Source organism: Oncorhynchus mykiss, chromosome 10 (genome assembly GCF_013265735.2).
Source record: "Oncorhynchus mykiss isolate Arlee chromosome 10, USDA_OmykA_1.1, whole genome shotgun sequence".
In the NCBI taxonomy this organism is placed as follows: Eukaryota; Metazoa; Chordata; class Actinopteri; order Salmoniformes; family Salmonidae; genus Oncorhynchus; species Oncorhynchus mykiss.
Window position 1 is genome coordinate 20,794,059 of NC_048574.1, and position 25,222 is coordinate 20,819,280.

A 25,222-nucleotide genomic window follows, 5' to 3' on the forward strand; every position below is an offset into this window, starting at 1 on the left:
TTTCAAAAACAGCACATGGATTCATCATGGTTTGGGCAAAGGTATCCGTTCGCCCTGGTGTTGGAGTTGGATGACCGTTCAAATCGATTACAAATAAATGTAGGCAGTTGTACTGAGAGGAGACTGTGCCACTTTGACAAAGCAAACGCTTTTGAAAAAGCAGACAAATTCAAGCAGTTACATATAACTGTGGTTAATACCGTATCATTTCTTTCACAAGTAATTGTTTTAGCACCTTAGGTTATTTCCTACTAGATTACTTCAAATCGATAAAGAAATCACTAGAAAGCAATGAAAATGTTACTTTCAGGGAAACTCCAACCATCAGAAACGGTGTTTACAAAATGAAAGCAGTTGCATTATGGGAGAACAATGATTGACACGGCAGCCATTTTCCTACGGGGCGCCCTGTTCCCATTGTGTGAGAGATAGTAAATACTGACACTGCTAGAAAACCATAACATTTATTTCCTTGCGAAAAAACGTTTATATTCACGTCAGGTAAGTGGCACATTTTGGCATATATTTTTGTCTAAAACACTTAACCACTGTTTTTTATAAGTTTCAGGTGGGTTAAACTTCATTTTATTTTAAAATAGCATTTTATTCCGACGGTGTAGAAATGGAGAAGCGACTGCCGCGATGCTAGAGAAAAATGCTTTCTACTTCACTGGCCGAGGCAGATGTAAATTCCGCTCCAGTTTCATGTGCATTTTTACTTCGCTTGTACGGTGTAAACAAACGTTCACCTACAAATCAGAGCGACTTTTTGGATAGCTACAGTTGTCTAGTTTTATGTTTTAATGTTCGTAGTTCTTAACATTGTTTAGTTTTTCGAAGATTTTTGAAAGTTTCTGTCCCGCTCTTTGCCTGTATATTGGTAGGCTCATTCGATTGCTTCTTCATCTGCGGCCATAATCTTGCGGTTAGAGGGCGGAACTAGGGCTCGTGGACCCACCCATACGCTGCAAACCGTGTATCTCGATTGGTCGACAGCGACGACATTGCCCACTGGATTGGATGTATTTCGATAGGCGATCTACATACTAGTTTTATTGGTTGGGCAGTATCCCAGTATTCACGGATAGGATAGTGGCCCGCTGTTGCTGGATTGCAATGCAGCTGATCAGCAAAATAGAAAGTTATCATAACAGAGTAGTACTCCAGACGGAAGCGTTTCAGTCATCATTTCTCAAAAATAGCAACACACTAGTATACATTTGACACTTGGAAAAAATGTATTGCAATATATTTGCAACTCACAGAATTTTTGGAATTGTATCTAACAGAGAATTGTCGATACATAAAAATAAACAATTTAATGTATTTTTACCTGTCTCTCAGGTGATAACTAACTCATCATGGCTCGTACCAAGCAGACTGCCCGTAAATCCACTGGAGGAAAGGCTCCACGTAAGCAGCTGGCCACCAAGGCTGCCCGCAAGAGTGCACCGTCTACCGGTGGGGTCAAGAAGCCCCATCGTTACAGGTAAAGTATCGGTTCACCCCTAGAAATAAACATCAGTGTTCACCATATATCGTACATGTCAAGGTCAGCTAGCAGTGGTGTAAAAATACTTAAGTACAATTTTACTGAATTACTTTTACTTGAGTAATTTTCTTTTAGGGTATCTTTACTTTTACTCAAGTATGACAGTACGATACTTTTTCCACCACTGTCAGCTAGCGATACAGTCCCATTATGACATATAAAGCTTGTGTGAAACCACAGAGGTGGTACCAATTCATATTGGTGTGGAAATGACTTGACACTCCAATTGGTCACTTGGTGTGTTCAAAATGGCACCATATTCCCTCTATAGTGTACTACTTTTGACCTGAACCCATAGGGTATAAGGTGCCATTTCAGACGCAGCTAATGTTTACAAAGAGCAGATCTACAAGCCTTATAACTAAGCAGTGATTGCTGGTAAACGTCACCACTCAGTATTTGGGGCGGCAGGTAGCCTAGGGGTTAGAGCGTTGGACTAGTAAACGAAAGGTTGCAAGATCAAATCCCTGAGCTGACGAGGTAAAAATCTGTCGTTCTGCCCCTGAACAAGGCAGTTAACCCACTCTTCCTAGGCTGTCATTGAAAGTAAAAATTTGTTCTTAACTAACTTGCCTAGTTAAATAATGGTACAATTATTATATATATATTTTTTAATTAGCATGGCCAGACACAACCAGTAGAATTCAGCATGGGGAAATGATCGATGAAGTACTATAGTAGAATATAATTACCCCCCCCCCCAGTCATACTGACTGTGTGTTGGTTCCAGGCCCGGCACCGTGGCCCTACGTGAGATCCGTCGGTACCAGAAGTCCACTGAGCTGCTGATCCGCAAGCTGCCCTTCCAGCGCCTGGTGAGGGAGATCGCTCAGGACTTCAAAACCGACCTGCGCTTCCAGAGTGCAGCGATCGGAGCCCTGCAGGTCAGTGGCTGTGTGTGTATGTGAAGCTCTGTTCCCCTTAATCCAGATCCTGTCCTAATTGGCCTACTACACACACACGGTAACAAAACAACATGCTCAAATAATTTTTTGTGTGCTGACTTATGCATATATGTGTTTGTGTGTGACATTTCTTCTCTCTGTCTGTCTGCAGGAGGCCAGCGAGGCATACCTGGTGGGTCTGTTTGAGGACACCAACCTGTGTGCCATCCATGCCAAGCGTGTCACCATCATGCCCAAAGACATCCAGCTGGCACGTCGCATCCGTGGGGAGCGTGCTTAGCCTGCCCGCCCTCCTTTCCTTTTTCTCTTTAATGTTTCACCTCTATTCTCTTTGTTTCTTTATCTCTCACCGTCCTAACTCCCTCATTTCGCCCTGCCCTTCCATCTCACCCACCAGCCCCCTCTGCCTGTTTTCTTCTTGGTAGTCTTTAGAGTAACCGTGATTATGATGAGAGAAACGTGTTGAAAAGTCTCGTCTCTCATAGTTTTTGTCTTCAGCAGATGTTTTAGGGTACCTTTTTCGTGCATGTAGTAGGTGTCGCTGATCAGACACACACACACAGGTTTGTGCGTCCTCAGCTCTCATAAAATAAAACTCACTCACATGCAGGTGGGCAGACCAGAAGGGTGTCGCCCGGGGGCTAGTCTGCTTAAGGGGAGTGGCAACTTCCACAGCAGGGTGCTACTAAAACTAACCCCAGGGCTGTTGGTGTGTGTGTGAGCTCTGATCAGCTAAGCAAATTGTATTCAACAGCAAACAAGTATCATCTTGGTTACTTAAAAATAATTGATGATTACTATCATTGTGGATATTGTGTCTATTTTTTTTAATATATATATATAATTCATACATATACACCTTTTCTTTTGACTACTGCCAGAGACATCAAAATAATAATAAGAAAAAATGAAGTGATTGAAGTTTGGCAAACTTCTGTTTTTACAGAATTATTTTTAAACCAATCAGAAAGAGCTCGGTTTCATAAGAGCTACTGTTCCAATGGCAGCCACATGGGGGTGCTATATACCAGCCCCCCTCCTATTTAGCTTTTTCTCACTTTTAATCTGTCATTATCCATGATACTATTCTCAATCTCTTTACCCTATCACCTCTTAAGGTTAGTTGTGTTCGGCATTAGAGTTGTTACACCAGTATGAGTTGACTTTGTAGTAGCGAGAGTTACTCTTCAAGTTTGGGTTATTTTCTGACTTTCTCTCACTTCCTTTGTATACTGAACAAAAATATAAACTTATCATGCAAAAATTTAAAAGATTTTACAGTGTTACAGCTCATACAAGGAAATCAGTCAATTGAAATCAGTTCATTAGGCCCTAATCTATGGATTTCACTTGACTGGGGGGGCGCAGCCCTGAGGGCATAGATCCACTTGGGAGCCAGGCCCACCCACTGGAGAGCCAGGCCCAGCTATTCAGAATGAGTTTTTCCCCACAAAAGGGCTTTATTACAGACATAAATACTGTTTCATCAGCTGTCCGGGTGCTGCTCTCGGCAATCCCACAGGTGAAGAAGTTGAATGTGGAGGTCCTGTGCTGGCGTGGTTACACAAGGTCTGTGGCTGTGAGGACATTTGGACGTACTGCCAAATTCTCTAAAACAACATTGGATGTGGCAAAAGAGAAATGCTCACTAACAGGGATGTAAACAAATTTGTGCACACAATTTGAGAGAAGTTTTTTGTGCATATGAACATTTCTGGGATCTTTTATTTCAGCTCATGAAACATGGGACCAACACTACATGTTGCCTTTATATTTTTGTTCATTATAGATCTGACCATTCAATCGGTCAGTTTCCTCAATTTGTGATAAGCAATATAACATGTTTGTTTTCTTATATTTGTTCTTATTCCTCAAGATTTTCAGATGTTTAAGCTGATCTTTGTATTTTCCAAATTTCTCATATTATGGTGGTAATAAATAGATGTTACACAAAATAAGTGTCTGTCAGTTTCCTTTTCTACAAATGTTTCACTCTTTGCTTGTTGTGTGCATAGTCTGTAAGAGTTGTACGATTTTGATTGATGAAACATTCCGGTGGGAATGATGGGATGATCGTGGGATGATCTTGATTTTGAAAGAATATAACTTCTAGATACAACTAGATTACCCTATCATAACCAAAAAAAACAAGGACCTAGAACTCGTGTTTTTGCAGGCAAACAAATGGCAAAGCTTCAATTCATGTTTTTAAAAAGTAATGTTGCTCTCATGGAATGTCATTATAGAAACCAACTGCTGTTTGCATGTGAAACCAGTAGAATTTTGACTGTGCTCAACTCCTTTCCGTAAATATTTTATCCTGAAAATCTCCCCAGTCCTTAACGATTACAAGCATACCCATAACATGATGCAGACACCACTATGCTTGAAATATGGAAAGTGGTTCAATTATGTGTTGTATTGGATTTGCCCCAAACATAACACTTTGTATTCAGGACAACAAGTGAATTGCTTTGCCACATTTTTTGCAGTATTACTTTAGTGCCTTGTTACAAACAGGATGCATGTTTTGGGATATTTTTATGCTGTACAAGCTTCCTTCTTTTCACTCTGTCAATTAGGTTAGCATTGAGGAGTAACTACAATGTTGTTGATCCATCCTCAGTTTTCTCCTATCGTAGCAATTAAATTCTGTAACTATTTTAAAGTCACTTCTTTAAGCCTGGGCGGTTTCCTTCCTCTCTGGCAACTGAGTTAGGAAGGACGACTATCTTTATAGGGACTGGGTGGATTGATTTACTGCTCGACTGAGGGACCTTACAGATTATTGTATGTGTGGGGTACAGAGATGAGGTAGTCATTCAAAAATCATGTTAAACTATTGTTCCACACAGAGTGAGTCCATGCAATTTATGAACTTATTTAGGCTTGCCATAACAAAGGGATGAAATACTTGACTCAATAATTTCAGCTTTTCATTTTTAATTCAATGTAAAAAAAAAAATATCTAAAAACACAATTCCAATTTGACATTATGGGGTATTGTGTGTAGGCCAGTGACAAAACATCTAAAATTAATCAATTTTAAATTCAGGCCGTAACAACCAAATTTGGGAAAAGTCAATGGGTGTGAATACTTTCTGAAGGCACTGTATCAGAGATCTGTGTGCATACAGGTAGACAGGCCTGTTTTCTTTCCTAGTTTTTGTAATGTCGGACCAGAGGGTGGAGAAGTTGAACAGCAGTAGATTCAGCACAGTTGTAGCTGTGTGGGCTAATATAGTCAAAATGCTTGCCTTGGGGTAAATTGAGGGTATGTTGAGACAATGGTTGAGCCAATGGCAATTTGAGCAAATATAAGTGTTTTTCCCCAGGTGTAATGCAAGCCATTATCGCTAGTATATGAGGCTTAAGTTAAAAGTGTATAATAGGTGTTAAGCCTGTGTCAAAAGATGCTTAAAAGTACTGTCATTGTATTGAATTGTGTTTGGGAAATAAAGATAGACATGGTTTTATAAAATTGAAACTCAAATGGTAATGTATAGATGCATCACTGACTACACCAAAGTATAGCAATTATAGCAATTATATTGTATTCACTAAGGCTTCATTTTCTGTTGCAAAACCATTTGTTACTAATGAATATCACCTTGGTCCTGCAGTTACAGTGTGCAGGGGTTTGCTCCAGCCAACACAGCACCAAAATACCTGATAGAGCTTATAAACTCAAGGTCTCGATAAACTGAATGAAGTAGACTTGTGTTGGGCTGGAGATAAACCCTTCACATCCAATAGCTCTCCAATGACCATGGTCAGTGACCATTGCTTTACAATATAAAAAAAAAAGTTTTATAAGGGTTTATGTACAATTGAAGTCAGAGGTTTACATACACTTAAGTCATTAAAACTAGTTTTTCAACCACCCCACACATTTTTTGTTAACAAACTATAGCTTTGGCAAGTAGGTTAGGACATCTATGTTGTGCATGACACAAGTAATTTTTCCAACAATTGTTTACAGATTATTTCACTAATAATTCACTGTATCACAATTCCAGTGGGTCAGAAGTTTACATACACTAAGTTGACTGTGCTTTTAAACAGCTTGGAAAATTACAGAAAATTATGTCATAGCTTTAGAACCTTCTGATAGGCTAATTAAAATCATTTGAGTCAATTGGAGGTGTACCTGTGAATGTATTTCAAGGCCTACCTTCAAACTCAGTGCCTCTTTGCTTGACATCATGGGGAAATCAAAAGAAATCAGCCAAGACCATATCATTTTTTTTGTAGACCTTCACAAGTCTGGTTCATTCTTGGGAGCAATTTCCAAACGCCTGAAGGTACCAAGTTCATCTGTACAAACAATAGTACGCAAGTATAAACACCATGGGACCATGCAGCCGTCATACCACTCAGGAAGAAGACGTGTTCTGTCTCCTAGAGATGAACGCACTTTGGTGTGAAAAGTGCAAATCAATTCCAGAACAACAGCAAAGGACATTGTGAAGATGCTGGAGGAAAAAGGTACCAACGTATCTATATCCACAGTAAAATGAGTCCTATATATACACAACCTGAAAGGCTGCTCAGCAAGGAAGAAGCCACTGCTCCAAAACCGCCATAAAAAAGCCAGACTAGGGTTTGCAACTGCACATGGGTGTCAATCATATTGTGGATGTGCTTTGCTGCAGGAGGGACTGGTGTACTTCACAAAATAGATGGCATCATGAGGTAGGAAAATTATGTGGATATATTGAAGCAACATCTCAAGACATCAGTCAGGAAGTTAAAGCGTGGTCGCAAATGGGTCTTCCAAATTAACAATGACCCCAAGAATACTTCCAAATTTAAGGACAATGTCAAGGTATTGGAGTGGCCATCACAAAGCCCTGACCTCAATCCCATAGAAAATTTGTGGGCAGAACTGAAAAAGCGTGTGCGAGCAAGGAGGCCTACAAACCTGACTCAGTTACACCAGCTCTGTCAGGAGGAATGGGCCAAAATTCACCCAACTTATTGTGGGAAGCTTGATGAAGGCTCCCGAAACATTTGACCCAAGTTAAACAATTTAAAGGCAATGCTATCAAATACTAATTGAGAGTATGTAAACTTCTGACCCACTGAGAATGTGATGAAAGAATGTCAAGTCCTGACCAGAGAAAGCCTTGATTTTCTATGGTGGAGTAGGTCAGGGTGTGACTGGGGGGTGTTCTAGTTTATTATTTATATGTGTAGTCTAGTTTTTGTATTTCTATGTTGGCCTGGTATGGTTCCCAATCAGAGGCAGCTGTCTATCGTTGTCTCTGATTGGGGATCATATTTAGGTAGCCTTTTCCCACCTGTTGTTTGTGGGATCTTGTTTTTATATTGTTGCTTTTGAGCCCTACTAGGCTGTACGTTCATTTGTTTGTTTCTCTTTTTGTTTTTGTTGCTGGTTCTCATTCTAATAAATTATGATGAACCCAAATCACGCTGAGCCTTGGTCTACCCATTTCACGAGCGTTACAAATAAATAAAATCTGAAATAAATAATTCTCTCTACTATTATTCTGACATTTCACATTCTTAAAATAAAGTGGTGATCCTAACTGACCTAAGACAGGGAATTTATATTAGGATTAAATGTCAGGAATTGTGAAAAACGGTGTATGTAAACTTGGACTCAAAATATGAAACTGATGTGACTAAGTGTTTGTTTTCCCTTATGCCCTAAAGAGAAAGAAATGCATTACTTTAAGGGGTCATGAATTGGTCATTTTGGTCTTATGTGGTTTAGGGTTTTGAGTTTGTAAGTATACTTCAGAGAGAAAAGTTGGGAACGGTCTTGGGTGGCCAGGGTCATGTTCATCAGGGCACAAAATGGGAAACATTTTAAAACACTTTGCAACAGATTTCGTTTTTCTTCAGTTATTCTTCACCTTGTGTCTGTTTGCTTCACTTTGGCAGCTAACCCACATTGGGATATAATAAGGAACGCTGTGTGTCTCTATGTTCACCTTCCCCAAGGTCTGCTGGGTGCTGCTCTCCATCCCTCCCTCCCTCCCTTGCTCCATCCCTCCCCCACCACATCTGCTCCTTTTAGAGATTACCGGCAACATGTCTGTCTATCTGAAACTATCCGTGCTGACGACCAGCAGATTACAACCGCACTGCACCCTCCGAAAGAGATTAACCAATCAGGACGCAGACAGAGACAAAGAGGGCAGGGATTAACCAATCAGACCACAGAGAGGGAGGGCAGAGGGATTAACGTGGCGCGGAGTGGGATTAACCCAGCGAGTTGAGTGGGTATGTCGTGTGCGTATTCAGTGCGCTATGGAAATCTCTCTAGTTTCCCTTTTACGTCTAAATACTATACTGTATAATGCTTGTGTTCAAATGAACACTTCATCAGTTGAGGAAAATGGCAAATGCACTCCTATGTTATTCATTCCCAACATTGTTAGATACATTGAAGTTTGCTGCTCTCTGAAAAATAAAGTTATTCTATAAATGAATAGGTTATGTTTTAATTTTTAGAGTCCCCATTTGTCCAAACTTAAAGTACCAAATTGTTAACCTGTCACCACATGAGAAATCTAGTTATCTCCAGACACTGTCAAATATGTTATGGAATCTGTCTTTTGCCGAGTCTAGATTCCAACACACATTCGTAATGAAGACGTCTTATGTGCAACGATAGGAGCATTGCTGCAGAGTAACTCAGTAAACTCAGTGCCCTTCTCTGTTATGACATACACACACACACATGGCATACACATCACGTACACATGTTGTACTCACAAACACTCACATACAAGTATACTCACACACAAATTTCCACTTGAAGTCAAATTACATGGCATGTAACCAGGTCAACAAGGGATTACTGGGTTGTCAGAAGAGGAGGGTGAGGTGGAGTAGTGGGTGTGTGGAGGGAGGCAAAAGGGGGGTAAGAGACTGGTAGGGATGGGGGAGAAGAGATGTGCTGGAGGGGAGGGGTTGCACATAGGAAGAAGGTACTGTACCCCGAGCCTTGATTGTTTTTTTGACATTGAGACATTAGTGGAAGGAAAGAAAGGGGAAGTAATTACATTGTCCTCCATGATAGCAGAGTTTGAATTAATATGTTTTAACCATGGAGTGTTTCAAATTAGTTTCTAGTTAAGTCTTTTCCATATAGCATTATCATCAAGGGCGTCAACCTTTTTATAGAGTATATGGTATACTTTGCCTGTTCAGAGAGAAGAGAAGTGATTGAGACCATTGGTGCAGAAGATTGAGAGACATGTAGACGGAGAGACAAACAAACAGGGAAAGAGACCAAGGCCGTAGCTACATATGAGGACACTGAGGTCCGGACCTCTGTACTTAAAAAAAACAAAAACAAACATTTTCGGAACTCAATCAGGGTCTCAATTTACTGTTGAAAGTTAGAATAGTAGAATACTCAAGGTGCAATTTTGAAACTTGGTTGTGCATCAGCAGTTTTCCTCTTGTTATATGTCACTCACTGACTGAGGGAAAGTGAGAAGGGAGAGGCAGAGGTGGGGAAAGAGACAGAGAGAGAATGAAGAGTTACAGAAATGGGAAAAGGACAGAAAGATGGTGACAGAAAGAAGGATGGGGAGATAGAGAGAAAGAAAGACAGAGGGGTAATCCTGACTAATTCACTTAGGACAATGCTGAAGGGAGGGTAAGAGGATTGAGCCACTCTAGAATCAGATGAGCAAAAATAACCGATAGCAAGATGCACTGGAGAGCCATGTGGGCCAAGGTGGAAACACGACAGAAACGGTTAAGAAACACAATAGAAACCATAGCTAACGAACTAACAACATGGTGACTGTTATCCTCAGAAGTTAACTGGTCACTTGTTTAGTTCGGGGTCAGTCATGTCCTTGAACTGAACTAATTTTGATTCTGAATACCAATACAGTACGTTTGAATGCAAAAAAACTGATCACTTCCTTTAAATTGTGAAACCAAAATGTCACTCAAACTTGTAATCACAATTATGTTTGCTGGGCATAAATGTAGATTAAAAGTTAGCTCTAATATTTCACACAACAAAACATACCATTTTTTTTCTCCATCAAAATATAATAGCAATGATGCTAGCCTAACACCATAGTAACACGTTAGCTCCAAAAGCCTAAAAGTAATCAAATGAAAATCTAAATTGTAACATAGAATAACAATGACTAAACTCAAATTAACACTGACGGTCTTTCAGAACAAAAAAAGAGAGAGACTAAGAGAGTATCAAAGCTCTGTAAATTTGATCTATTGTTGTGTTTCTTGAAAACAAAAGTCAAGCCATCAACAGCAGAAAAAACATCAGAGGAACGATTGAGTTTAGCGTGGTTGTATCAGTAGAATTCTCTTGAGGATGTCTTTCCATCACAGACCAATCAATGCATCTTAACCATGGCTTGTGTTTAAATCAGTTTCTAGCTGTGATTCTTTCCCATACAGTAGTATGATCCTCAGGGGCATCCTTCCCTTCTACTGTATGAGAAAGTAAATGGACCTGATATCCTGCAGTCAGGAGGGATCAATAATGTCCCCTGGTCTCTCTTCTCCTCTCTCCCCTGAATAGAAAACACATTCTACAGGGGTTGTAAAAACCAAGCATACAAATGAGAAACGGAGAGAAAAAAACAAGTGTTCAGTCAGAATCATTTGATTGTATTTGATTGTACTGTATATCTGGCGAGAGCCTTATTCATTCACAACTTCTCCCTCTTCTTCTTCCTCTTCTTCTTTTTCTTCTTCTTCCCACTCTCTCTACAGCACCTGGAACTTCCAGGAATTCTGGTCTTTGTGGTCCAGGCAGTCCATGGTGCTAAAGCCCAGCTTCCAGGCCTGCTGGTCTTTGTAGTCCAGGCAATCGACGGAGGTGAAGCCCAGCGAGGCGGCCGTGCCGTAGCCCTGGGAGGAGAGCGAGGCGGGTGACTGGCTCAGCGAACCCCCCATTGAGGGCACGGTGATGGGGCTGAGGGCACCGCTAGCCGACAGCTGCGAATGCATGGGCGACAGGTAGGCACTGCAGTCCAGGCCCGTGAAGTAGGAGGAGGTGCCGGCATAGCCCTGGGCATAGCCCTGGGCGTAGGCCTGAGGCTGGCCGTAGCTCATCGGGTAGGCAGAGGGCCGCTGCATGCAGGGCGCCGAAGAGGCCAAAGGGTCAGGGAGTGGTGAGATGGCCGGGCTCCAGATGGAGACGGCTGCGTTGCCAGGGTTGTTGCCGCTGGGCGGCAGGGAGGGGCCCGATGGGGCTGAGGAGGGGCTGTAGGAACCAGAGGGGTTGTTGGCTGAGGGGTCTGGGCCGGCGCTGGGCTGGTCCTGGGTGGGCGACGTCTTTTTTTTGGGCGGGCGGGGCTTGGACTGGCCGCTGCTCTGCTGCTGCTGTTGGCGGCACTTGGCGCGGCGGTTTTTGAACCACACCTGCAGAAAACAGAGACACACAATACAGCTACTTAGCATAGAGACAGACAATATGTGGAAAAACTGTGATGGTGATAGTAAGTTGTTTGGTGGGAAGATGGCACTATGTTACTACATCATTGTTGATATATCTGTCACTATGCCAATGTGCACCTATACTCTGTGATATAATACAACTGTCAAAACCAGTTTTTGTACCAGATAGAACTGTGAGCCAAACTGTCACAGGTGGGGGATGTATCTGTACAGAGCATTCAGTACATGTCATTCTACAGTCCTTACCACAATACTGGTGAATTGTATTCTTCAATCTGAGAACACTCTCTTACCTATGAAGGTGGACGTCATTTTTTTTTACCACAACAACAATATTGTAACACTGTTTCGATTGTGTAGGTATTTCTTCAACTGTCCATGTTGTTATAACTTGAAAGGAGCCCCGATTGATAACATGCATAGATGTAAATTGCACTAACTGCATAACCTGCATAGGCCTACTCTCAATGTACTTCTAAATCCATTACATTGTCATATTGTCACCTGTTGGTGAGATGAGAAGATGAGACTAGAACCACTTATAGATAGAGCCATGTCTGACTAAATATTTTATATATATTCACATTACACCGTACCTGTACGCGTGACTCGGGGAGGTTGATCTTGAGGGCCACCTCCTCCCTCATGAAGATGTCGGGGTAGCGAGTCTTGGAGAACAAGGCCTCCAGGATATCCAGCTGAGTGCGTGTGAAGGTGGTGCGCTCGCGACGCTGCTTTCGTGGGGTGGCTGAGAAATCCAGAGACACAGAGACTGTGTGATAATAATGGTAATGATGGAATGGCATTAATGGACAGCAGCACTCCTCAGTGCTCAAAGTGATTGACATTCACATTGCATTTCATTAGGCCTACAGTTCATTGGAAAGGGTTTGTATATGTGTTGATAACAGTGGTATTGATTTCGTACCCCCCCCCCCCCCCCCCCCCCCCATGACACCTCTCTATAAGACAATAAGTAATTGTGCAGTCATATAGTTTCTATGATCATTATGGTATTTTGAGATATTCATAGTCATAAAATAATCATAGCAGGTATTAGCCTAGTAATAGAAAAAAGGCCAAAGAAAAAAGAAAGAAAACTATAGGAAAATTCAGGTCTATGTGAAAACGAATAATTTCCTGACTTAAAAACTGTGCCCATATATGGGAAGATGTGTGTTAGGCTAAATGGTGATTGTCTGTCTGTAAGTTGAACAGGTGTTACAACTGGTGATGATGGTAATGGCAGATGCAAAAATAAACATTTTGACCGAGAAATGCATAGCCGACTGTAAAGGACCAGGCTACTCTCACATTTAGCCAATTTGGACTAGGTTTACGCTAAACTGTCATCATTGTCTATAGATATGGTTTTCGTTTAATTCTCTATTCTTTTCAATGCTCACAATTATTTCATATTTTCTTTTTGATTAGGAATCGCTGTTATCTGACACTAGCCTGCCCTTTGTTGAATAGGTTATTGTCATGGAACCAGTCACAGAATAATCTATTATTATTGATATTGTTGATATTATTCTTGTTGTTGTTGTTGTAGTTATTGTTATTAGTAAGCTATGTTATGTTGTAATACATTATTAACGGGGTTAAACAATTCATGGTGCATGGACTTTAAGCATGCATTGCCCACTGTTTTACGCATGAGCCGCGTTCATCTTTGGCCAATGTAGGCTATAATTTTATTTTATTTTTAAACATTGGTAATGAGAAAAAAAGTGGTAAATTACAATACAAAAAGTGCTAGTATTGCTATACTCACATGGGTATCCAGCCGTGGTGTGTAGCAGGTCCATCCCAGGCATGTTTAACCCGTTCATGGCGTAATGGGGTTGCTTAATGTAGGACATCATCCTCGCGCCGAGATTTTATGCCTTCTCGCTCACTTGGTCGTCTCTCTGAATTGACACACACGACCGGACGTTCTTGGGAGACTTTGCTATTTCCCACCAGTCCCTCTTGGTCGGTAAGTTTAGGTCTCGCTTCAAGTCAACCTCGCCAAGTGCGTAAAAGTGACAAGGATATCTTGATATCGGAAAGTTCTTTGTCTTTCTTTCTTTTTACTCTTTCTCACTTTACTGACTTGTCGAAAACACCAAACATTTCTATTGCGCTCCTCGTGACAATTGCGCGCCTCAGTTTATGTCAAGGTAGATCGCGCGGACCCTTCTGTTTTGGCGCGCTAGGAGCAGGTTAAGGGGCGCGTGCTGCAGTTGAGCGGGGGTGAAGCCACTACACTGATTTATTTTACAGACACTGTGAGCTAATTAGAGGGACGACGTGGACTCATAGAAACCCCTCCTTCCTCTCTCTCTCTCCCCCCTCTCTCTTTCGCTCCCTATCTCTTTCCATCCTCCCGCTATCTCTCTCGTCTTTGCCCACCCCATCACACATGTTCCTTTTATTCCGAGAGACATTTAGAAACAATTTTGCAGTTACGTCTACTTTTTCAATTGACCATGTAGAGGCATCACATTTTTACAGCGTTTATCACATTTTCATCAAACAATATAAACATTATATGTATAGGCTACAGTTAATGTAATCGTTGAAGGGTTGGTTAAATACAAATAGTTTTTCTTACCCAACCCGTCAATTTTTTTCAAACTATTCATTTTCATTGCTGTAGCGAAAAATAATATTTAGCCGTGTATTTTTAAAAATGCTGTCGATTTATCAACAATCGATAAACATTCCTTCTTTAACGTTTGAAATCAAGGCATAAGATTATACATTATAGTCTCAGACATACATTATACAGTATATATAATAGTATGTGGACACCTTCAAATTAGTGGATTCGGCTATTTCAGACACACCCGTTGCTGACAGGTGTATAAAATTGAGCGCACAGCCATGCAATCTCAATAGACAAACATTGGCAGTAGAATGGCCTTACTGAATAGCTCAGTGACTTTTAACGTGGCACTGTCACATGATGCCACCTTTCCAACAAGTTAGTTCATCAAATTTCTGCCCTACTAGAGCTGCCGATCAACTGTAAGTGTTGTTGTTGTGAAGTGGAAAAGTCTATGAGCAACAATGGTGCAGCAGCAAAGTGGTAGGCCACACAAGCTCACAGAATGGAACGGAAAAATCGTATGTCCTCGGTTGCATCACTCACTACCGAGTTCAAACTGCCTCTGGAAGCAATGTCAGCACAATAACTGTTCAACGTCAGCACAATAACTGTTCATCATGAGCTTCTTGAAATGGGTTTCCATGGCCGAGCAGCCACACATGAGCCTTAGCTCACCATGCGCAATGCCAAGCGTCGGCTGGAGAGGTGTAAAGCTCACCGCCATTGGACTCTGGAGCAGTGGAAACGCATTCTCTGGAGTGATGAATCACGCCATACCGTCTGGCAGTCCGAACAACGAATCTAGGTTTGGCAGATCCCAGGAGAATGCTACCTGCTCTAATGCATAGTGCCAACTGTAACATTTGGTGGAGGAGGAATAATGGTCTGGGGCTGTTTTTCCTGGTTCGGGCTAGGCCCCTTAGTTCCAGTGAAGGGAAGTCTTAACACTACATTCTATATGTTTCTGTGCTTCCAACTTTGTGGCAACAGTTTGGGGAAGGCCCTTTCCTGTTTCAGCATGACAATTCCTCCGTGCTCAAAGCGAGTTCCATACAGAAATGGTTTGTCGAGACTGGTGTGGAAGAACTTGACTGGCCTGCACAGAACCCTGACCTCAACCCCGACGAACACTTTTGGGGTGAATTGGAACGCAGACTGCGAGCCAGGCCTAATCGGCCAACATCAGTGTCCGACCTCACTAATGCTTTTGTGGCTGAATGGAAACAAGTCCCGCAGGAATTTTCCATAATCTAGTGGAAAGCCTTCCCAGAAGAGTGTAGGCTGTTATAGCAGCAAAGGAGAGACCAACTCCATATTAATGCCCATGATTTTGGAATGAGAAGCAGGTGACAATCAGGTGTCCACATACTACATACTCATGTAGTATATTTGGCCTATAGGCCTATAATATTGAAATAAAAATGACTGAATTGAGTCCATGTTTAATATATTGCATGAATCAAAAATAATATTCCAATTAAATTAGGGTCAATTCAGGAAGAGGGGGACATCATAAGAACTGTGACAGTTTAATCCTGACATGTTTATTTCTTGGTCTGACAAGAGAAAATCAAAAACATTATTACTAAGCCCCTTGCAGAGAAACCACATGATCAAAATCGCCTCACTTTATTGGCGTGACATCATAGAGAGGGACAGAGTAAGCTTAAAACAGGAAGCTCGCCCCTGAAGCACACAGTAAGATCAGTGACAGCTTTTTTTCCATTATGATGTTGAGGTTATAAAACTGTCATAAATAATGCACTGTGCCAAATTGTGATGTAAATGTGTATACTTATACTGATGCATCAAAATACAAAAATGCCAATATTATGTTTACATTTTGTAATTCTGTCATTTTTTTAGTTGCCCCGCTTTACTAACCATACCTAGCTAAAGTAGGACAGCATGGAGTAGATAAAGTAGGACAGCATGGAGTAGATAAAGTAGGACAGCATGGAGTAGATAAAGTAGGACAGCATGGAGTAGCTAAAGTAGGACAGCATGAAGTAGATAAAGTAGGACAGCATGGAGTAGCTAAAGTAGGACAGCATGGAGTAGATTAAGTAGGACAGCATGGAGTAGCTAAAGTAGGACAGCATGGAGTAGCTAAAGTAGGACAGGCTTATATGCTTTTCCAATGGAGGAAAGAGTTTACATTTGGGACTCCCGGCTCTGGTTCTTGTAGTACTATAACCTGTTCATTTTTTCTTGTAGTACTGTCAGTGCTTGATTTTGGCAGGAACTCACCAGTGCTGAGTACCGGCACCTCAAATGTTCTACTGCTTGAACTCCTGTTCCTCTTCATAGGTCAAAAGTATTATGGAGCTCCTGCACTTAAATATAAACAGTACCTGCACCCAAAATGAGTACCAGAACCTATTTCAGTCCAAGTCAAGCATTGACTACTGTTATTTGTACTGTTATTTGTCACGGCTCCTCCTCTGCATTGCAGGGGCGGTTCCTCCTGCAGGCAGAGGAGGGTCGTTAGTGATTGGAGTCACCTGGGATCAGAGTATTTAAACTGTCACTAATCACATCTCTCTCTCTCTCTCCTCTCCCCCAGGTATGAACCTGTTTTGTTTGTTCTTTAGTTTTCACACACTTTTAGTCATTCACACACACAGATTCACGCATCCATGCACTTTACATACACCTTACATTATGATACTTCCACACCTCATTCCTTTTTCATAGTTTAAAGTTAATAGTTTTGTTTACAATAAATAAAAAAAATTAATTGGCCTATACCTGTTGTTCGCGTCCCCTCATTTTTGCCACAGGCTATGAGCCGGCCTGTGACATATTACAGTGAATTCAGAAAAAGTGGGACACTTTTTGCATTTCTGTCTTCTGTAACCTTATCAGACATCTATCCAACATGTTAGCCCAACACATGATACATTTCTGAAATCCTCAGATGTTTCCTAATCACATAAATTGACTTACATTGTCAATCATTGGTGTACATTTAGGGCTTTAATAATGGCTCAGTTTATCTAACCTGTTGTCCCAGTCTACCAAATGCGAACAGAAAATATGGTTTTAAATCAGTGTACACAAATGGGTGTGTCATGACTCCTGCAAATATGATATTATCATTCAGTTTTTTGTGTGATTAGGAAACATCTTGAAGATTTCAGAAATGTATCTGCTGGGCTAATATGTTGGATAAATGTCGAAAGCGGTTTCAGAAGACAGAAATTCATCTTAAAATTGAACCTTTCAATTTCTAATTCAAATTTGAAAATCAATGAGAAATGAGTTCAAGTTGATACACATATTTCTATTACTTTGGCCTCCAATTACAACGTTGATGTAATAACTATACTCAGAACCAATATTTTATTGATCAGTTCTTTTGACTTTCGTTTTTTGTTATGTGCCAAAATTGTTACATGATTTCATATTCATTTAGTTTGTTCTGTCACAAACACCTATTTTTGCGAGGTTTTCAAGGAAGATATATATTTTTTTGTAGAGTTATGTGGGCCTCCCTAAACTGCATTTTTATTTACAATATTGTTGACAATGAACATTTTTACAATAATTTGACCAATTAAACAAATTAAGCCACAACCAAACATGTACCTTCATGTGACACAAGGTTCAATGTAAATGTAATTAATATAAAAATGTTCTGAGTCCCTGATTTAAAAAGGAAGGTGATTGTGGCACAATATGCAATATTTTATTCTGTTAAATTGTCATTTAAATTATATACCCATTCTCAAAGAATATAATTTATGCTTTATGAGCATATTACAACTTGTCACCCAAATATTCAAAGTATATTTTTTGGTTTATAGCCTGGCTGAAACTCAGAATTGTGGCTTCAACTTTGATTCTAAATTGAATCTCAAGGTTTTCAATCAGTTATTGAACAGGTGCATCAAACAATGAATTGGTATTTATAAAATCAATCATTTCACATATTCATTGACCCATCATCAAAAGATTACCATGAGCTGTAATAAACCAGCTTAAAAACAAACACCTACACACACACACACACACACACACACACACACACACACACACACACACACACACACACACACACACACACACACACACAAACACACAAACACACAGATTCACAAACACCCACAAAGCTCATTTGATTTAGCTATCATAATATGCTTTATCTGGAAAGTATCTTATCTCCACATAAAGGCAGGAAAGAGAGAGAAATCCATTCAGTGGCAGAGAGAGAGAGGATAGAGAGAATGAGCTATCAGCAAAAAGAGAAGTATTCTACAGACAACTTGGACAGGGAGACAAAGAGACATAATGGTATGTAAGTATAAAGACAAACAGACAGACAGGTGTTAAGATGTACAGACAGACAGCCATCCAGACAGACAGACTGAAATTAAGGAAATATATATATTTTGCACCTGCAACTCAGAACAAGAAAAGTTACATCAAGAAAATATTTAACAGAGACAGACAAGACCAATCACCAATCTCATGGAACTGGTAAAACGGAACAACCACCATGTTTTTGTGGACTAACATCATTGACTTATGGAACTGGGAGAACTTAGTTAAGTGTCGGTGGAGAGATTTAGTTTGCTATTTTGTTATGTCTGTTTTATGTTGATGTCTATTTTTTTAACCTTTATTTAACTAGGCAAGCCAGTTAAGAACAAATTCTTATTTTACAATGACAGCCTACCCCAGCCAAACCCTCCCCTAACCTGGACGACACTGGGCCAATTGTGTGCTGCCCTATGGGACTCCCGGTTGTGATACAGCCCAGGATTGAACCAGAGTCTGTAGTGACACCTCTAGCACTGAGATGCAGTGACGTAGACCACTGCGCCACTTGGGAGCCTTGTGTATGTGTGTATGTGTGTGTGTGTGCGTGTGTGTGCGTGTGTGTGTGTGTGTGTGCGTGTGCGTGTGTGTGCGTGTGCGTGTGCGTGTGTGTGTGTGTGTGCGTGTGTGTCAGTGCCAAGGGGTTTGTCAACAGTTGAGTCCAAGATAATATTAACTACGTGGTTGTGGGTTTTGTCTTTTTGGAGATCATGGTGAACAAATATTTGGACAAAACAATAATTTTAAGGCAGGATATTTTGTTTTTGCTAAATTAAGATTTGATAAAATCCAATAGTAAACCACTTATGTTTTAAACTTTGACATTTATTTTCTTATTGACAATCAGCATATACAGTATTCAGTGTCTATATTGTAGCCATACAGATGATACAGACAGTCAGCCATGTTAGATTGTGGAACAGATAGTTCTGCAGTTTCAAGAGCAATTAGGGAATTGAGGACTGAGCCCCTGTAATCCCCCCCCCCACACACACACACACATGAACACACACACACATGCCAAACTACACTACGGGAGAGCTTTGGGATGGAATTGTTGAAGAATTGCATTAAATAGAAAAGATGGTGCAGTTAGAGAGAGAGGGAGATGGAAACAGATTGAGGACAGAGGGAATGAGGTGATAGAGAGAGGGAGGGGGACAGGTAGACAAAAGTGATCAAAGAGAATCAGGTAAAGCGATCGAGAAAGAGAACAAGAGAGAGGAGGGGAGGAAAAAACAGGCTAACTCTGAGAGATGGAGAGTTGGAGGGAGGAAGAACAAGGCGACAGAGGGAAGAGGGCTAGGAAAGAGATGGGGTGAGGAGGGGGGATGGAGGGAGGGATGGAGAGAGGGAAGAAGGTGAAGGGGTAGAGATGGTGGAGGAGGGTGCAGGCCATGTCCCCACTGACACACTGCAGTGGTTAATCCAGATTACACTGTCTAAAACGGGTAGGCTAAACCAGTAATACAGAGACTGCTGTCAGCCCCAATCACTCACACACACACACACACACACACACACACACACACACACACACACACACACACACACACACACACACACACACACACACACACACACACACACACATACACACACACACACACACACACATCTCCTATGTGAAGACCTGGTGCTCAGCCACCAGCAGCCCAGCACAACAACCCCCTGTTACCCTTGCACCCAGGAGATATACTGTACCAGCTGGCACCAACCCAGTAGCCCTACAGACTCTTCTAGAAACACTGGAACATGGCAACATGTCAGAGCCTCTGTCCCTGGTCATTTCCATGTAAAAGGACCCATGAGCACCAACATGTGAACTTTACAGGAGCATATCAAATTTGGTGTCAAATGAAATGTAAGTGTCTATTTTTTGAGAAATGAACGCATAGTTACGTTTTTCTATGCCTTCATTAATTAGGAATAGGCAAATGCTTTGATATCTCGTCACACAGATGGAAAAAGGGGTGTGAAAAAACATGTATAGAAAATGTCTTAAAAGGTATTAGAAATACATCAAACATAAAAATGTGTTGAAGTAAAGGCCCCTGCCAATATTAATTAATTTCAACATTTATATTTAGTTTTATTAATGTTAACAGAGCGACCGAAAAATGACTTCAATTGAATTGACCTCAATGGGAAATCATAGTAGTCACAAACCACAGTTGCAGTAGAGCACAGTACAGCACAGTACAGCACAGTACAGTAGAGCATAGTACAGTACAGTAAAGAAAAATAGAGTAGAATATAGTTCCCTACAGTAGAGGACAGTGGAGCACACGAGTAGAGTGCACTATAGTCTAATCTACTCTACTGTAATGTACTGTACTGAACTATAGCATATTATACTACACTCTATTTTTTTTACTGTACTGTGCTCTACTGTGTTGTACTGTGATGTCCAAACTTGTGAAACATAGACATCTATCATTGGTACAGATTTGGTCCGGTCTGGACCAACTAAATCTGCTCTTGTTTGGGGGCGGGGCTCATTAGAATAATAGCCAGTATGTAGAATAATACCCAAACATGCAAAGGAGGATATTAAATGTTTCTACCTTTATTTAGGATACATCACCATGAAGAGAGTGACATTGATAATTATGCATCTCTGTATAGTACAGATCAAGGACCCATGATATCATTCTGTTACAGTCATTCTTTTTGATCGATAGATTTTTAAACCACTCAAGGTGTCATATCTTAGCTGGCCTGGCACCCCATTATTTCTGCAGACATCTTTGAATCTTAATTCTGAGTTAATATTTAACCGTTTTTGGAAAACGTCATTAAATAAAAAAACTGAGGGAGATTTTACAGTCATTCTGTTACCAAACTTTCCATCTGCACTATTCCTCAAGTGAATGTGTTGAAGTCAAATGTCCAGTGTCAATTGTTCGAAGTAGACTTCTTCATATAGACAATATATACACAAGTATGTGGACACCCCTTCAAATGAGTCGATTCTGCAATTTTAGCCACACCCGTTGCTGACAGGTGTATAAAATAGTAATGTAATTTCCATAGACAAACATTGGCAGTAGAATGGCCTTACTGAAGAGCTCAGTGACTTTCAACGTGGCACCATCATAGGATGCCACCTTTACAACAACTCAGTTCCTCAAATTTCTGCCCTGCTAGAGCTGCCCCTGGGGTGGCAGGTATCCTAGTGGTTAGAGTGTTGGACTAGTAACCGAAAGGTTGCAAGATCAAATCCCCAAGCTAACAAACTAAAAACCTGTTGTTCTGCCCCTGAACAAGGCAGTTAACCTGCTGTCATTGAAAATAAAAATTGCTTCTTAACTGACTTGCCTAGTTAAATATAACAAACTGTAAATGCTGTTATTGTGAAGTGGAAACTTCTAGGAGCAACAATGGCTCAGTTGTGAAGTGGTAAAGGGAGAGAGAGAGGATAAGCTCACAGAATGGGACCACAGGGTGCTGAAAAAAGTAAAATAAATTATCTGTCCTCAGTTGCAACACTGAGTTCTGAACTGCATCTGGAAGCAACGTCAGCACAATACCTGTTTGTCAGGAGCTTCATGAAATGGGTTTCCATGGTTAAGCAGCCACACACAAGCCTAAGATCATCATGCACAATGCCAAGTGTCGGCCGGAGTGGTGTAAAGCTTGCCGCCATTGGACTCCGGAGCAGTGGAAACACCTTCTCTGGAGTGATGAATCACACTTCACTCTCTGGCAGTCCAACGCATGAACATGGGTTTGACGGATGCCAGGAGAACACTACCTGCCCGAATGCATAGTGACAACTGTAAACTTTGGTGGAGGATGAATAATAGTCTGCGGCTGTTTTTCATGGTTTGGGCCAATAAAAATCAAATCAAATCAAATCAAATTTTATTTGTCACATACACATGGTTAGCAGATGTTAATGCGAGTGTAGCGAAATGCTTGTGCTTCTAGTTCCGACAATGCAGTAATAACCAACAAGTAATCTAACTAACAATTCTAAAACTACTGTCTTGTACACAGTGTAAGGGGATAAAGAATATGTACATAAGGATATATGAATGAGTGATGGTACAGAGCAGCATAGGCAAGATACAGTAGATGGTATCGAGTACAGTATATACATATGAGATGAGTATGTAAACAAAGTGGCATAGTTAAAGTGGCTAGTGATACATGTATTACATAAGGATACAGTCGATGATATAGAGTACAGTATATACGTATGCATATGAGATGAATAATGTAGGGTAAGTAACATTATATAAGGTAGCATTGTTTAAAGTGGCTAGTGATATATTTACATCATTTCCCATCAATTCCCATTATTAAAGTGTCTGGAGTTGAGTCAGTGTCAGTGTGTTGGCAGGAGCCACTCAATGTTAGTGGTGGCTGTTTAACAGTCTGATGGCCTTGAGATAGAAGCTGTTTTTCAGTCTCTCGGTCCCAGCTTTGATGCACCTGTACTGACCTCGCCTTCTGGATGATAGCGGGGTGAACAGGCAGTGGCTCGGGTGGTTGATGTCCTTGATGATCTTTATGGCATTCCTGTAACATCGGGTGGTGTAGGTGTCCTGGAGGGCAGGTAGTTTGCCCCCGGTGATGCGTTGTGCAGACCTCACTACCCTCTGGAGAGCCTTACGGTTGAGGGCGGAGCAGTTGCCGTACCAGGCGGTGATACAGCCCGCCAGGATGCTCTCGATTGTGCATCTGTAGAAGTTTGTGAGTGCTTTTGGTGACAAGCCAAATTTCTTAAGCCTCCTGAGGTTGAAGAGGCGCTGCTGCGCCTTCTTCACAATGCTGTCTGTGTGAGTGGACCAATTCAGTTTGTCTGTGATGTGTATGCCGAGGAACTTAAAACTTGCTACCCTCTCCACTACTGTTCCATCGATGTGGATAGGGGGGTGTTTCCTCTGCTGTTTCCTGAAGTCCACAATCATCTCCTTAGTTTTGTTGACGTTGAGTGTGAGGTTATTTTCCTGACACCACACTCCGAGGGCCCTCACCTCCTCCCTGTAGGCCGTCTCGTCGTTGTTGGTAATCAAGCCTACCACTGTTGTGTCGTCTGCAAACTTGATGATTGAGTTGGAGGCGTGCGTGGCCACACAGTCGTGGGTGAACAGGGAGTACAGGAGAAGGCTCAGAACGCACCCTTGTGGGGCCCCAGTGTTGAGGATCAGCGGGGAGGAGATGTTGTTGCCTACCCTCACCACCTGGGGGCGGCCCGTCAGGAAGTCCAGTACCCAGTTGCACAGGGCGGGGTCGAGACCCAGGGTCTCGAGCTTGATGACGAGCTTGGAGGGTACTATGGTGTTGAATGCCGAGCTGTAGTCAATGAACAGCATTCTCACATAGGTATTCCTCTTGTCCAGATGGGTTAGGGCAGTGTGCAGTGTGGTTGAGATTGCATCGTCTGTGGACCTATTTGGGCGGTAAGCAAATTGGAGTGGGTCTAGGGTGTCAGGTAGGGTGGAGGTGATATGGTCCTTGACTAGTCTCTCAAAGCACTTCATGATGACGGAAGTGAGTGCTACGGGGCGGTAGTCGTTTAGCTCAGTTACCTTAGCTTTCTTGGGAACAGGAACAATGGTGGCCCTCTTGAAGCATGTGGGAACAGCAGACAGGTATAGGGATTGATTGAATATGTCCGTAAACACACCGGCCAGCTGGTCTGCGCATGCTCTGAGGGCGCGGCTGGGGATGCCGTCTGGGCCTGCAGCCTTGCGAGGGTTAACACGTTTAAATGTCTTACTCACCTCGCTGCAGTGAAGGAGAGGCCGCATGTTTTCATTGCAGGCCGTGTCAGTGGCACTGTATTGTCCTCAAAGCGGGCGAAAAAGTTATTTAGTCTGCCTGGGAGCAAGACATCCTGGTCCGTGACTGGGCTGGATTTCTTCCTGTAGTCCGTGATTGACTGTAGACCCTGCCACATGCCTCTTGTGTCTGAGCCGTTGAATTGAGATTCTACTTTGTCTCTGTACTGACGCTTAGCTTGTTTGATAGCCTTGCGGAGGGAATAGCTGCACTGTTTGTATTCGGTCATGTTACCAGACACCTTGCCCTGATTAAAAGCAGTGGTTCGCGCTTTCAGTTTCACGCGAATGCTGCCATCAATCCACGGTTTCTGGTTAGGGAATGTTTTAATCGTTGCTATGGGAACGACATCTTCAACTCACGTTCTAATGAACTCGCACACCGAATCAGCGTATTCGTCAATATTGTTATCTGACGCAATACGAAACATATCCCAGTCCACGTGATGGAAGCAGTCTTGGAGTGTGGAGTCAGCTTGGTCGGACCAGCTTTGGACAGACCTCAGCGTGGGAGCCTCTTGTTTTAGTTTCTGTCTGTAGGCAGGGATCAACAAAATGGAGTCGTGGTCAGCTTTTCCGAAAGGGGGGCGGGGCAGGGCCTTATATGCGTCACGGAAGTTAGAGTAAC

General features: G+C 41.8%; 2 protein-coding genes across 3 annotated transcripts; one reads left to right on the plus strand and one right to left on the minus strand.

Moving 5' to 3' along the window:
- The first annotated feature begins 348 nt into the window (after positions 1-348).
- On the plus strand, positions 349-4,415 carry h3f3c (H3 histone, family 3C). The gene is made up of 4 exons (XM_021617736.2): positions 349-501; positions 1,345-1,489; positions 2,283-2,436; positions 2,609-4,415. Exons 2-4 carry the CDS (start codon positions 1,362-1,364, stop codon positions 2,735-2,737), a joined length of 411 nt encoding a protein of 136 aa, XP_021473411.1. The 5' UTR covers positions 349-501; positions 1,345-1,361; the 3' UTR covers positions 2,738-4,415.
- A 3,058-nt stretch (positions 4,416-7,473) lies between these two features.
- LOC110533481 (homeobox protein otx5-like) lies at positions 7,474-14,159 on the minus strand. 2 transcript variants are annotated; one of them, XM_021617735.2, is made up of 3 exons: positions 13,661-14,159; positions 12,480-12,631; positions 7,474-11,847 (listed from the first exon to the last, which is right to left on the minus strand). In XM_021617735.2, exons 1-3 carry the CDS (start codon positions 13,749-13,751, stop codon positions 11,191-11,193), a joined length of 900 nt encoding a protein of 299 aa, XP_021473410.2. In that variant the 5' UTR covers positions 13,752-14,159; the 3' UTR covers positions 7,474-11,190. The 2 variants fall into 2 exon arrangements, with proteins under 2 accessions (XP_021473410.2, XP_021473409.2); XM_021617734.2 differs by having other exon boundaries at positions 12,480-12,655.
- Between the last annotated feature and the right edge of the window lie 11,063 nt (positions 14,160-25,222).